Here is a 14086-nt window from a genome sequence, read left to right on the forward strand (position 1 = left end):
TGCATTGTATTCGGCTGGGAGAGGCGGATTCTGGTCGAGGGTAGAGTTTTGAACATTTTCTCTCTTTGATGTTGAACAGATTGAGAGAGTTGTACACAATAAAGTGCCTTCAAGTACGCCAGTGTGTTGTCTTCAGTGCACCGGAACACAACGCAGTAGTCGGCAACGAGCAGAGCGCGCCGGCTACACTGATGTAAAAAGGGCTTTATAAAATACATTTGATTGGTTCATTGATTGACTTACAGAGGTGGCGTAGTGAATGTCCTTCCAGACGGCCGTCTCGCGAGAGAGGTCCGACGCCTCAAACAGGTTCTCTAGAATGACCTCGCCGATCATGTCGTGGCTGGAGAAGCGGTCAAAGTCAAAGATGCTCAGGTGCAGCTTCCTGCTGCCCAGCTCCTCGTAGGGCACGGTGAACTGGAAGGACTCGTCAAAAATGGGGTTGAGCGTCTTGCGATGGACGCGGGTCTGGAACTTGCGCTTGCGGTCAGGCAGGAGGTAGATTTTGACGTAGGGGTCGGAGCTGCCGCATAAATCCTTGGCGGGCAGGTCGAACGCCTTGAGGATGTTGACGAGGAGCGCCTCGGACTCATAGTCGTACTTGAGGGAGAAGTTGATCTTGCCACAGGTCTTGGAGGACTCGTCGGCCTCCAGGAGGCTCTGCTTGTAGAGCTCTGGCTGGATGCGGCCCAAACTGGCTAGGCTGGTGGATTGGTCCTCTGCATAGGGGAAGTCGCTGCCTCGGTCAAGGCTGGTGACATGGTGAATTTGTCGGGGGAGGTGCTTCTTAAAGGAGCTGTGCCTGGAGACATGGAGACATTTTTGCCAGTTAAATCATTATCATGGACAATTTACACACTCAAACAGTGGAATAATTTTAGTACCATATGGCATGCCTGGGAAATCTGTGCCCTGGCATCCCTGCTGAATAACGTTGTCAGATTCCAATTTAGAGTAAATGTAATTGCTTTTTCTGATATTAGATGATTTAGATTTTTCTTCATTTAGCTCAATAGGAGCGCCACGACAGTATGGGCATTCAACTGACAACCTCATTGCTTTTTTATCTATCTCATCTTACAAGTCACAAATTGAGTTATTACAGGGGTAGATATGATGCGTAATGAATCATATCTCTGTACCACTATGATACACTACAAATAGCCACTTCCTGACAACATCACAAACTATTACCTCAATACTAATACATGGCCGGGGCATAAACACTGGGGATCAGAGGAGCCCTGGATGACCTATTTAAGTAGGATGCCCGTAGACACGGATATTAGGTCCGTTTTGTGTTACTCCACCCAAATGGTTAGGATTTGGGAAGGATACAGTAATAAGCTGATACTAGGGATGCCTCCCAAATGGCATCCTATTACCTATACAGTATAGTGCACTCCTTTTGAAAAGGGCCCATAGGGCTCTGGTCAAAAGTAGTGCACTATATTAGGAATAGGATGCAATTTGGGACGCAGCCTAGGTCTGTGTCTAAGGGCAACTTCCTCACGGAGCCTGACCTATTGGAGGAGGCAGGCTCGGTGGTCTGCCTGGCCATGCGCGTGCGGCGTAGGAAGTGGTCTTTCATGGACAGCTGCACCTCGGCAGGGATGTTAGGTGATGTGTGGCTGATCTTCACTGCCGCCTCCAGGAAACTTGCTGGGTCCGAAGGATTCAGCTTGTCAGACGCCATTGCGTGCACGTGCGTGTGTGCGCGTACAAGTGTAGGCCTGTGGGCATGTGCTGGGAAGGCTCTGTCGTAGGGTCTCACAGAAGCAGAGGAGGGGGGACCGGCGGCAGGGGCAAGGTTGGTGGCACTGGAGGAGAGGTCCTTGGTGCGCCAGGGCACCCAGCACAGCTTCCAGGAGGCAAAGACGATGACGCCCAGCAGGGCCAGGCCACAGGCCACGAACACCAGGAGCAGGAAGCTGAAGGAGATTTCTGGAGGAGGCAATGGAGGGATGTATGAAGGGATGGAGATGGTTGAGAAGAAAGAAAAGGGGAAGAAAGAGAAATGGAAAGGGAAGGGCGTTGGATTGGAAAGAAAGATACAGTAGGCATGAGTGAGATCAGATACAGGCATGGCAATGGTTTCATTTACAGACATCACACTGCTGAGCAATGTGTTTTGAAAGTGCTCAAAATCCGATTGCAACTGAGCTGCCGCCACCAAATAAGCCATGTCATAGCATTCATTTCAATGGATTATTGAGAAATACAATCATGATGGGGATCAATAAGCATGGCACATGATGTACAGTAGGAGTTTAGTCGTCAATCATCTGTCACAAAATCGGTCAGCCTGCCTCCTGGTGGTTTAACAGAGTTCAGCAGGACCTTATTCATAAATTAGTTGATTTTCTTTTGTTGTACATTATTGCACTGTAAATGGGTGCTGTGAGCAACATGTCTCTAAATCAAATGATAAAATATATCTTAATGATAAAATGCTTATTCTGTGGGCCGATGCCTATTCTAATGCGCTATTTGTTTTGCCAAGTCTGTCCTCACCTAAAGGGCAGAGGCCTAAAATGGTGCTAATTCAGGTGTCATGCTCTGGCACGATTCAGCTTGAACCCTGAATAATACAAGTCTGGACTGAGTTACATGTCTTTGACTACAAATAATCCTTGCAGGAATTTAAAGTAATGAGAAATAAGCCTTCAGCCATCTCTCTCTCTCTCTGTCTCTCTCTCTCTCGCACATACAGGCGCAGAGTGCAAGTGCTCACTGTTTGACTTTCAAATGAGCTAAATGTAATTACAGTCTTACTCCAGAAACAGCCCCACAATCCATTTTACCAAGGAGCAGAGCCACACAGGTAGAATAACCGTTCTTTCTATGATTATTACAAATGTGTTTGCATAGGACTCGCAACACATATTGGAGTGGGGCCAGTATGGAAAAACTGTTACCGCATCAATATAAATTCAAAAAGTGCTTCAGTCTTTATCTGCATTTCCCATAGGGATAATGAGTGGAGCGTCACAACCAAACATATTGATAGAATGTAATTAATGTCTATGAAAGGATTGGGGCATTGCTATTGGGTGGCTTTGGGGGGATGTGACCTTCCAACCCCAGTGGAAAATGTAAGGCCATAAATTGAGTGTAGAGATGGAAAGCATTAGAATGTAGGTTACTATCTCCCTAAAACAGCTGTCCTGTCTAATTAATTATACATGATGAAAACACATGAATTATACATTAGGTTTCTAGTAAAGCTGTCAAATTCACAACCAGTAACTAAAGTCTCCTACGGTAGCCTAAGTAAAAAAAGAAATGGAAGCTTGTAGAAAATAGCTACTCTAACTAATCAGACTGGAGTGCTGATAAAACATTAGGCCGAAGTGTTCTGTTCCCTATTGGAGGTGATAATATTTTATATTTCTAATTGAACATTTCCAGGTTAAGGATCCAGATACTGATTAAATAGGCAGAAATTAGAATTGAATCACAGGGGAGCATTGCCTTCACTCATAACCAGACTCTTTTTCTATAAACCTAACTGAACGAATGCTATCTCAAATTATTGTTTGCCCTTAATCTCAGAAGTGAGATTTTAAATTAAGATTTTGTATCTCTTTACTGAGGCAGAGATAAAGCAAGTAGCACAAAGGGTGGAGCTATAAGGCTGAATCTTGGTCTGGTGGTGGTTTAATAAGCTCTGTTTATCATAAGGGAAGGTGCTGAGCCTGCTGCTGTGGCACAGGATCTGGCTTGCGTCCCAAATGGCACCATATTCTCTGCATAGTGTACTACTTTTGACCAGAGCCCTATGGGCCCTGGTCAAAAGTAGTGTGCTACATAGGGAATAGGGTGCCATTTGGGACGCAACCTGGATTTGGGAGACACATTTTCCCCCAACAGTCCAGTCAGCACATCCTCGTGGTGGAGAGAATGTAGGACAACTGGTAATCCCTGCATACTCTAAAATAAAATGCTGGAATTTCACAGTCACTAAAAATTCTGTGGCTTACTTACACTGTGATTAACTTTTGGGATATTGGAATTATCTGAGTGGGTAGTTGGGTGACTAACCCCCTATGAAGTTTAATGTACCTTCAATGTATCAATGAGTGATATAGCTAAGGGCTTCTAAGTATCTCCCGCCGCCGGTGCTCAAAACCCTAAACAAAAACCATCAGAACAAATTAGCCCTCTGAGTGTATTTATGTTTAGTGTTTTATTGCTGTAATACAGAGTTGTATTGCTGTAATACAATTTCAAGTACCAGCAGTTTATTGAGATGTGCATTTATTGGTCTCCCAGGCACATACACACACACACCTCAAATGAAATATTGATGTGAGAGCGATGCAAGCTTGTACAATTATTACACATCTCACACCTTTGACATCTCTGCCTAATTGTCCATGCAAGACCCAAAGCCAAGAGCATGGCCTGGACAATAGATGGTATTCAGTGTTCAAATAGTAATTGAATCTAGCGTGTCTTTTTAATTCAATAGTTGTCAAGGGGTATGTCTACTGTTTTACTGTATTCATCATAAAATCGTTTAACCTTATGTGATGTTTTCTGTGTAAAAAAAGGAACAAATGAAATTTGTGAAAAATGACTGGACATAAAGGCATGATGCAGTACAATTGGATCTTACTGTCTGCAAAATGGGGGAAACGACCACATTTAATGTATCTGCTGCACTGCTTTGGCAGAAAGAACCTGCAGTGAGACCAGACCAGACATGTAGAGCTTTTTCAGGTACTCATAAATCTAAATAAACCTTGCTTTGTAGCAGTGACACAGAGAGAAACCAAAGCCCCAGGGTTTGTTCTCCTCGTAAAGTGCCCTCATATACAACCTGGTCTCTGTAGAATCCTGTCCATTAGACATTTCCACTCCCACTCCACCCACCCCTTAATTCTGAGAGCTACAGTCTCAAACACAACATGCCAAGTATATAGTCAGGTCCAACATTATAGGCACCCTTGATAAAGATGAGCAGAAAAGGCTGTATAAAATAAATAATACAAATACTGAGCTACATTGTGTGCAAAAAAAAGGGAAAAGTTAGTCTCCGGACTTGAACCCCATTGAAAACTTGTAGTTTGAATTGAAGAGGGCAGTCCAGAAGCGCAGACGAAGGATATCAAGCATCTGGAAAGATTCTGTAAGGAGGAATGGTCTACGATCCCTACCAATGTGTTCTCCAATCTCATAAACATTTTAGAAAAAGGCTCAGTGCCGTTATCCTCGCAAGGTGAGGTATTGAAAACAGGGGTGCCAATAATATTGACCCCTATCTTTTTGAGAGAAAAAAAGTACTTGTTAAACAAAATCTCTTTCTTTTTTAAATTGTATTAGTATATCATATATCATTTCCCATTTTTTTGTACAATAAAGCTCATTAGTTGTATTCTTTATTTTATACAGTCTTTATCAAGGGTGCCAATAATTTGGGACCTGACTGCATATAAGCAATCCGCGTCATTCGTTCTTCACTAATTCTCTACATCTTGGTGGATGATGTGCGATAAAAAACACACAAAAAACAGCTAATCACCCCTGACTGGGATGATTTGCGGTGTCTCATCAGGAGTCAAGTGGCAGCAGCCTTCTCGACTATTTATAGGCCTCAGCCGCCTCACACCTCGGCCACTTTATCATCCTCCCCACTCAAACCTTTATCATCCTCCCCACTCAAACCTTTATCATCCTCCCCACTCAAACCTTTATCATCCTCCCCACTCAAACCTTTATCATCCTCCCCCACTCAAACCTTTATCATCCTCCCCACTCAAACCTTTATCATCCTCCCCACTCAAACCTTTATCATCCTCCCCACTCAAACCTTTATCATCCTCCCCACTCAAACCTTTATCATCCTCCCCACTCAAACCTTTATCATCCTCCCCACTCAAACCTTTGCACCTGGGATTTACCCACAGAGATGATACTTATGAGGAATTGCCCAGTTAACTATATAGACGGGACAAAAATAAAATGGGTATGGGATCGTCCCTTCATCTACAGTGGCCACATGATTAGGGCTGACAATACACAGGAAATAGGCTACCTGTCTGAAAAATAAATAGACATTATCCAGCTGGTTATAGTGGCTGTGTTGGAGAAAACACAGCCCATCAAAAGGCAAGACAAGAGCACAGAAACATTATTTTCACTAGTTAGCAACTTCCTTCAAACTGCATGCAGAGACATAACAATGGTATCCACAAGTTCATCTGACTCTGGGGAATGTTACCAGTTTTGGTTTTTCCATTTATATTTCGAGGTAGAACATTAGCACATAGGGTGCACCGATTGGTGTCACCTCGTTAGTAAGTATGTGTTATATCTGTGCTGGCTTGTCCATCTCGTTAGTCGGAAGGTGTTTCACCTGTGCTAGCCCAGGTGATATTTAAGAGTGGCTGGCCCAGTGCTCCAGCTGAGCTTGAGAGATGTTGGGAGACCTACACGTCACGTCAGCTGAGGTGCTATTTCAAGCTCAACCTATTTGGGTTTGAAAGAAGCCTGATTTTTGGTGTTCCCCCTGTTTACTTTGCGCCATATTCTTTTACTTCCAAGACAAGGCAAGACGCTAAGTTGTGGGTTTTTCTTTTAGTTTGTCTTTTCGGAGGCAAACCTAGTGGGCATCCATGATGGATGTCTTTTAGAACCCCTTACTAGTGGCTTTGCCAACTTTCAGTGGGCACCCACATGGATGCCTTTTCAGAACCCCTATTGAACCCCTTTCTGTTTTGTTTTGTTTTTCTTTGTTAGTTCCCTTTGTTGTGAGCGACATTTTGAGATTGTCAGCTGGGAACGTAACAGGAAGTAGATAAAGGGTCTCATTGCCAAATCCCGAAGTATCTCTTTAAGCAGACACTTTTATCCAAGGTACACTGGTTGTACAACACATTAAGGACACCTGCTCTTTCCATGACATAGACCGAACAGGTGAAAGATATGATCCCTTATTGATGTCACTTGTTAAATCCACTAAATCAGTGTAGATGAAGGGGAGGAGACAGGTTACAGAAGGATTTTTAAGCCTAGAGACAATTGCGACATGGATCGTGTATGTGTGCCATTCAGAGGGTGAATGGGCAAGATTTAAGTGCCTTTGAACTGGGTATGGTAGTAGGTGCCAGGCGCACTGGTTTGGGTCAAGAACTGCAACACTGCTTGGTTTTTCACGCTCAACAGTTTCCAGTGTGTATCAAAAATGGTCCATCACCCAAAGGACATCCAGCCAACTTGACACAACTGTGGGAAGCATTGGAGTCAACATGGACCAGCATCCCTGTTAAACGCTTTCGACACCTTGTAGAGTCCATGCCCTGACACATTGAGGCTGTTCTGAGAACAAAAGAGTTGGTGGGTGCAACTCAATGTGAGGAAGGTGTTCTTAATGTTTTGTACACAAGGTATTTTACATATGGGTGGTCCTGGGAATCAAACCCACTACCCTGGCATTACAAGAGCTCTACCAACTGAGCTGCAAAGGACCATAAAATAAGTATGTGTTACTATTATAGTACAGCCTCCATCCTATAGCTCCTCCTAACTGTGCACTGCAGCCTCCACACAGACTGACATTTAGGTTAAGTGCGTCAGTAAAATTGCAGACAACATTTTCCCTGGGCTGCTGCCCTGGTGACCCTGTGTACAGTATAGTATGGGTGAAAGAAAGGCACACTTCTCCCTCCAGTGTGAGGATATTTACATTATATTAGAGAGAGCAAACAGAAAAAATCACATTATCATTAGAATAAACAAAACAGTAAACTCAAAAGGGCAGTTCTGATAATTTTTTTTCAATTCAGAGAGTGCCAATGTTATATATTTTCATGCAATCCAATTAAAATTACATTAAAATACATTTGTCTCAAGATAATAACAATGCTAAGAAATAATGTTGCATTTAGTGGAATTTTTTTAAGTGTTGTGGGAATAAAAATACAATGAAAAATTAAACACACCAAAAAAGCAGTTAACACCAGGGAATATAAATTGAACTCCAGAGTTGGTTTTCAGCAATTAATTTCCATAATTGGTCTAGCCACCCAGAGGATGATAATGTGGGACAAAATCATGCTGAGTTGTTGAGCCTAGTAATTAAACGAGGCTGGGAATCCTACAGCGTGATTTCGTGAACATATTATTAACATGTTTCTCGACTTGAACGCTCCCCCAAGCCAAATGAGAGCTCAATCGGTAGGATTCGAGCAGGAAATGCACACTGGAACCTCTTACGAATATAGCTCATTACGTGAAAACCTACAGCAACCTACAGCATTGTCTCCAACCCCTGGGTTACATAAATAAGAAGTATCATTGAGGTACACACACATACAACAGAAAAGTGTCCTTGCAGATAAAGCAGAGGGGTAGGGGGATGATGCAACATGCCTTGAGTATCCTGTCCCTTTCTTATGTGTGTGAAAGTGGGTTAGATTAGTATTTGTTGGGCTGGAGACTGAGGAGAGTGTGGACGGGAGATAAGACAGAGAAAGGCCAGGCTTTCAGGTTTTGATGGACATAGCCGGTCATTCTGAAGAGAAGCTGCCGAGAGGTAGCCAATAAGAGCGCTCGGCTGAGCAAATGTCCCTAAATCTGACCAGGACTGTTATAAAATAAAAAAAGGTCATATTTTGGGAAAAGTCAAGTTATTCACAGCTCTAATAGGGGGCGAGTGTTTGAGAATGAAACCATGTGAATTTAACCAAGAATGGACTCTGAAACATTGCCTTAGGCTAGCCTTGTCTCAGTTACCAAGCTGGAAAGCAAAGACTATTAAACTAGTAGAGCCCAAACAATGCTACCTGATGAATGCCCTGTCCAACCAACCAGATATACCCCATCTTCCCCTAAAGACACAGAGGGCAAGTTCCTGAAGTAAACACTGTGACTCGGAAGACTTGTCCCTGAGTGCTAAAGCGCCTCATGCAATTTACAAACCCAACTCCAACACCCTACACAACATATGCCAGGCATGGTCAAAAATAGAGCCTTTTAAAAATAAAGCTTTTATAGTAGCCTTGATAGTCAAACTCTACTACACCTTAATTAAGGATCAGACCTTTTTTTCAATTTTCAAAACGACATACCCATATCTAACTGCCTGTAGCTCAGGACCTGAAGCAAGGATATGCATATTCTTGATATAATTTGAAAGGAAACACTTTGAAGTTTGTGGAAATGTGAAATTAATGTAGGAGAATATAACACATTAGATCTGGTAAAATATAATACAAACAAGAAAACATGCGTTTTCTATTTTGTTGTTGTTGTTGAATCATCTTTGAAATGCAAGAGAAAGGCCAGACAGTGATGTAGGATTCTTGGTGTAATTTAGATGTTGTCCACAAGACGGCAGCAGTGTGTGTGCAAAGTTTCAGACTGGTCCAGTGAAGAATTACATCACTACACAATATTTTGTATCAAGTCTTCCAGGAGTTTTCCCAAATGTGCCGAATTGGTAAATGTATTCATTTTCATGTACATAACTATAGAGAACATACAAAAATGCTATGGTAATAAAAAATTAAAGTTTACACACTCCCAGGAATGTCATACATGATGGATCATTAGCTTCCCTACAGAAAATACACTAACCTTCACACCTCTAGATGGTCGGGCGGGGGTGGGTGTGGAGCCAGAGACAGCAGTGTGGTCAGACTGTAGAACCCAGTTCCTACATTTGAATATAAAATAGATTTATCAAACAAAACAACACTACATTTTATCTCTGGGACCCTCAGGATGACAAATCAGAGCAAGATTACTGAATGTAAGTACATTATTTACCTTCAGAGATGAATGTATCAAACCAGTTGCCGTGATAAAAGTGTTTTGTTGTTGTGCACTATCCTCAAACAATAGCATGGTATTTTTTTGCTGTAATAGCTACTGTAAATTTGATACTGCAGTTAGATTAACAAGAATTTGAGCTTTCTGCCCATATAAGACATCTATGTCCCGGAAAGTTGGCTGTTGTTTACAATGCCATTCTTTTCACATATCGCATATTGAGCTGCAACTGTCCCGGTATAGGGACACCGATCCCGTAGAGGTTAAACGTGCTACAGAACTCACAGATAACATATTGAGTGGTGAGTTACTGTATGAAAGCAATGATGTACTATACATATATCATTGACACTAGCAGAAGGATTTGCTAGCCATCCTTCTGTTGAACACCATTCAATATGTTCTCCTCTCTCAGGGATCTGTATGACTGACAGTTTGTGTGGATAAACAAATGGAGTGATCATCCCCTGCAGCCAAAACAGCCAAACCTGATTTCTAACGTTAATTAGACAACAGTGAATAGATTCACATCTCTTGTAAAAAAAAATGTTTTAGGTGGCTGACAACTAAACATGGCCAATCCTGCTCCTGGAGCTCAGAGAAACAAGAAAAGGGCAACAGTGGCAAAGAAAATCTCCCAAGACTGACAGATTGAGGGTGACCACCAGATAGGGAGTATAGCTTGTTCTCTTCTGGTCGGCACAATGCATGAGTTTGCACAGTCGATCAGTCATGGCCAATCTCTTGTGTCAAAAACGCTTTGGTTGCTCAAATGCTGACTTGAATAAAGGGTAAACCCATTTGAATTCAATCACTTTTTGACAGCACCCCTTTTGAAACCGTCCATACATATTTGCCCATGGTAAAAGTGCTCAGAAAGTGACTTTTTGGACCTGAATGCCAAAACATTCAAGAGATAGAGATGCTCAAAGCTGAACCATTTTGCATACCCCACCATACCATGAGACATCCATGTTTTAATCACTGGAAAATATAAACAGTTGAGTTTGATATCATTTATGGTCCAAAAGGTCACTTTCTGACCACTTCTTCCATGGGCAAACATGTATGGAAAGTTTTGTTTAAATCAAAAGAGATGCTGTCAAAAAGTGATTGAATTCAAAATGATTTATCCTAAATCAACCAACGCATTGCTTCGATGACTGGATCCTGAATGTGAAGACATCCATGGCTCACATGATCAAGGCTCAGGCTTGAGTTTTTGATGCAGAATAGATCCAGTCCTACTCTGCACCCATTGGGCTCTGGTCAAAAGCAGTGCTCTATATAGGGGATAGGGTGCCATTTGGGATGTGACCTACTCTGTGTGTATCTGCCCAGTACCTGGGGGATGATAGAGGCATACTGTATAACAGGCCCAACCTCCGCACTGACCAATGGATGCTCACCCTCACCTCCTGACACATTTCTATTCATGCCTGGTGGGCTGAATGAATGGTTGCCTGGTATTGATTGATGCAGTCCAGATGCACCTTTATTGCACCTCGAGAAAGTTCACGTGCACAGGCAAATTCTGTTACACTTTGTTAATGCACTTATGTGCCCATCGTAAATACACAAAGTGCTTCCTGCGACATCAAAAAGAAATCCCCAATTACATCCTAATTACATTACATTGACCACAATGTTAAATAAATCAGACGTTACCGGGGCCTTATCTGGAGTGGTAGCTGTCACCAGTCATACAGGTCCAAAGGAGACTCACGAGTCACTGCAGACCATATCAACATGCTGTTATGGTAACAGTTGCAGGGGCCCTTCAAATCAGTATGCATAAAACATGACAAGGAGTCTTGCAAAGTCTTACACGACGAAGCACTGTATAATACATTCACTCTGCTTTTTGTCTGTCTCTTCCTTTAAGTATTCCTCTCGTCCCTGAGGCATTTTCTCTGTTCTGAGACAATAGTTACTATTATATCCCTTTATAACATGGTATTGGTTTATCTTTCTGTGTTCTTTGGGTTGGATCCCATTCTTCCACAATGTGTCTACAGGAAACAACAGGCCGTCTACGCTAGTTAGCGAACCAACTCTCTCTCTCATCTTATCTCTACCCGCCTGCCCTTAGCTTCCCATTGCAGTAAAACCTTTCCCTTAGAAATGGCCTCCCTCCTCACACCAATATCTACCTACTTTAGTGCTTGAAGATCCCCACCATTTGTCTCAATAAACCCTTATATAAGTCGGACATCACAAGCTTCCCTGTAGATGGCTTAATCTATAAACCTATCTGAAGACACCATGCTGATTATAAGCCACACTATTGGACAATTACACGTTCCTGACTGATCTATTGGGTGGACAGGAGGTCATGACTTTGGTTGTCTGTCTACAATATCCCATTGATTGATCTGAGCTGAAAACTTTATTGATAAAGGAGCTACATTTTGCTCCGCGTTATATTGATTGTCTTCCTCAGTATGTAGAATTGGTAGAGTCTCAGGAGCGTAGTCTTTTAAAGCTACTGAGTGACCTACACCAGGTGTGTGCAGACAGTCTACCAGACGCAGCAATTCATCTTGACAGCATAAAGATAAATGCAACTCAACACGACACTCTATGTCAGGTTTTTAACATTTACTGTTAAAGATAGTCTTATCTAAGATTTAGACAGATAGAGTGTTAGAGATAACCTTATCTAAGATTTAGACTTCGTGTAAAAGATAGACTTATTTAAGATTTAGACTTAGCTAGAGTGTTAAAGATAGACTTATGTAAGATTTAGACTTAGATAGTTTTGAGATAGACTGTTACTTCTCCTACATTCTATGTAATCCCAGAACCCTCTTCTACCAGAAGACTGAGCAGCAGCTGCTTCCAGCTGCACCCCGAGTCTGGAAACATTAAACAGAACCACGGCCCAAACGGCCATGTCAGTCAGTCAGGCCACCACCATGGGATCCCGGCCAGCAACATGTCACAAGGCCATCCTTATTCATCAGACCGTGTGGCCTGAGTGCCAGAAAAACACTCACACACTCCTGCAAGTAGAGCTGCAGTCACTGAGAATGTGAATTTTTCATGTGGGTTTGTTTGTGATAGTGTCTGCACAGCACATAGATCCCACTGGGGCTGAGGTGTTTATCTGGAGGTTCATTCATGAGTGAGTTGGAACCAGACCCATGCAGACTAACTGCAATGCTGTAATTGTGAATGAACTCGGCACAAACACAAACACACAAACATGAAATGCAATCGTCTCGTTCTAAGCAGCCCTTCAGCAGCAATGTAGCAATCGCTCATCTGACTGCAATATATTTAATGCACTTGAAGGGTAATGGATTGAGACACAGCTCAGTACAGTGAGATCAATACAAACACAGTACACAAGATAATACCAAATCGACTTCTTACAGTACACTACACCAATAAGGCTGTGCTTAGAGATGTTTCAAAGCAAAACACCAAAGGGCTTTGGAGGAACATTGAAAAACAAATGTCTTACCTTGTTTCTTTATCTAGGTTTTCACATTTGAAGTAAGAAAAAAAAGTAAAAAGTAAAAAAGATCTGAGATAAGATTGATAAAGTGTTCTGACTCCCGCAGGTGCGACACACGACAGGCAACAGTGGAAAAGGACAGACTAAAACTCTGCATTTCTTCTAAGTCACAAATTGTCCTGTTTTCATTTAAAATCAGATTTTTACCCAGTCATACTATTATATGCCCCCAATATATCAACATTGTTATAATATTACATCAACAAGCAGCTAATATCATGCAAAGTGACAGTGATAGCACTCACCGGTGATGAACACTCTCCTCTCTCTCCCTCTTTGAATCTCTGTACAAGCGCTCTCTCTTTCTCTGCTTCTAGCTCTCTTTCTTTCTCTCTGCCTCTCACACTATCCCTCTCACTCTCGGCTTCTCTCTCTTTTTCTCTGCCCCTCTTACTCTCCCTCTCTCACTCAAAGGATGCTCTCCTTCCCCTGCCTCCACACCAAATGAGTTTTCAACTGGGACCCCGTTTCTATGGAGCTGTGAGCCATACAGTCAGTCAGCCAGCCAACCAGCCATCCAGCCATCCAGCCATCCAGCCAGTGTGCAGATGCTGATAGCCTACTGCAACTGTCCAGGGGCAGGTACTTCAGCCAAGCCTGGAGAGCAGTTACCAACCTTTTATAGATAAGACCTACAGCTGATCCATTACATATTACATATGCACTGGCTCCCTTTATTTATAATAATAATAATAATAATAATAATAATAATAATATTAACTGCCAGTGTGCAGCCCTGGCAGTTATTAGCCCTATTAATTAGCCTATTGAGGTTCTCCGTCTCTC

At 42.4% G+C, this 14086-nt stretch overlaps 1 protein-coding gene across 1 annotated transcript in view; it reads right to left on the reverse strand.

Annotated features, from left to right (window-relative positions):
* LOC121578798 (synaptotagmin-6-like) overlaps positions 1-14086 on the reverse strand; it is a 46231-nt gene that overhangs the window by 10608 nt on the left and 21537 nt on the right. The window contains exons 4-6 of the mRNA XM_045212711.1: positions 13546-13584; positions 1524-1944; positions 244-802 (exon numbers count right to left, since the gene is read on the reverse strand). Of these exons, the coding sequence (XP_045068646.1) occupies positions 244-802; positions 1524-1944; positions 13546-13584 (1019 nt within the window). The remainder of the gene's footprint in view (positions 1-243; positions 803-1523; positions 1945-13545; positions 13585-14086) is intronic.

This window comes from Coregonus clupeaformis, unplaced genomic scaffold (genome assembly GCF_020615455.1).
Source record: "Coregonus clupeaformis isolate EN_2021a unplaced genomic scaffold, ASM2061545v1 scaf0043, whole genome shotgun sequence".
Lineage (NCBI taxonomy): Eukaryota > Metazoa > Chordata > Actinopteri > Salmoniformes > Salmonidae > Coregonus > Coregonus clupeaformis.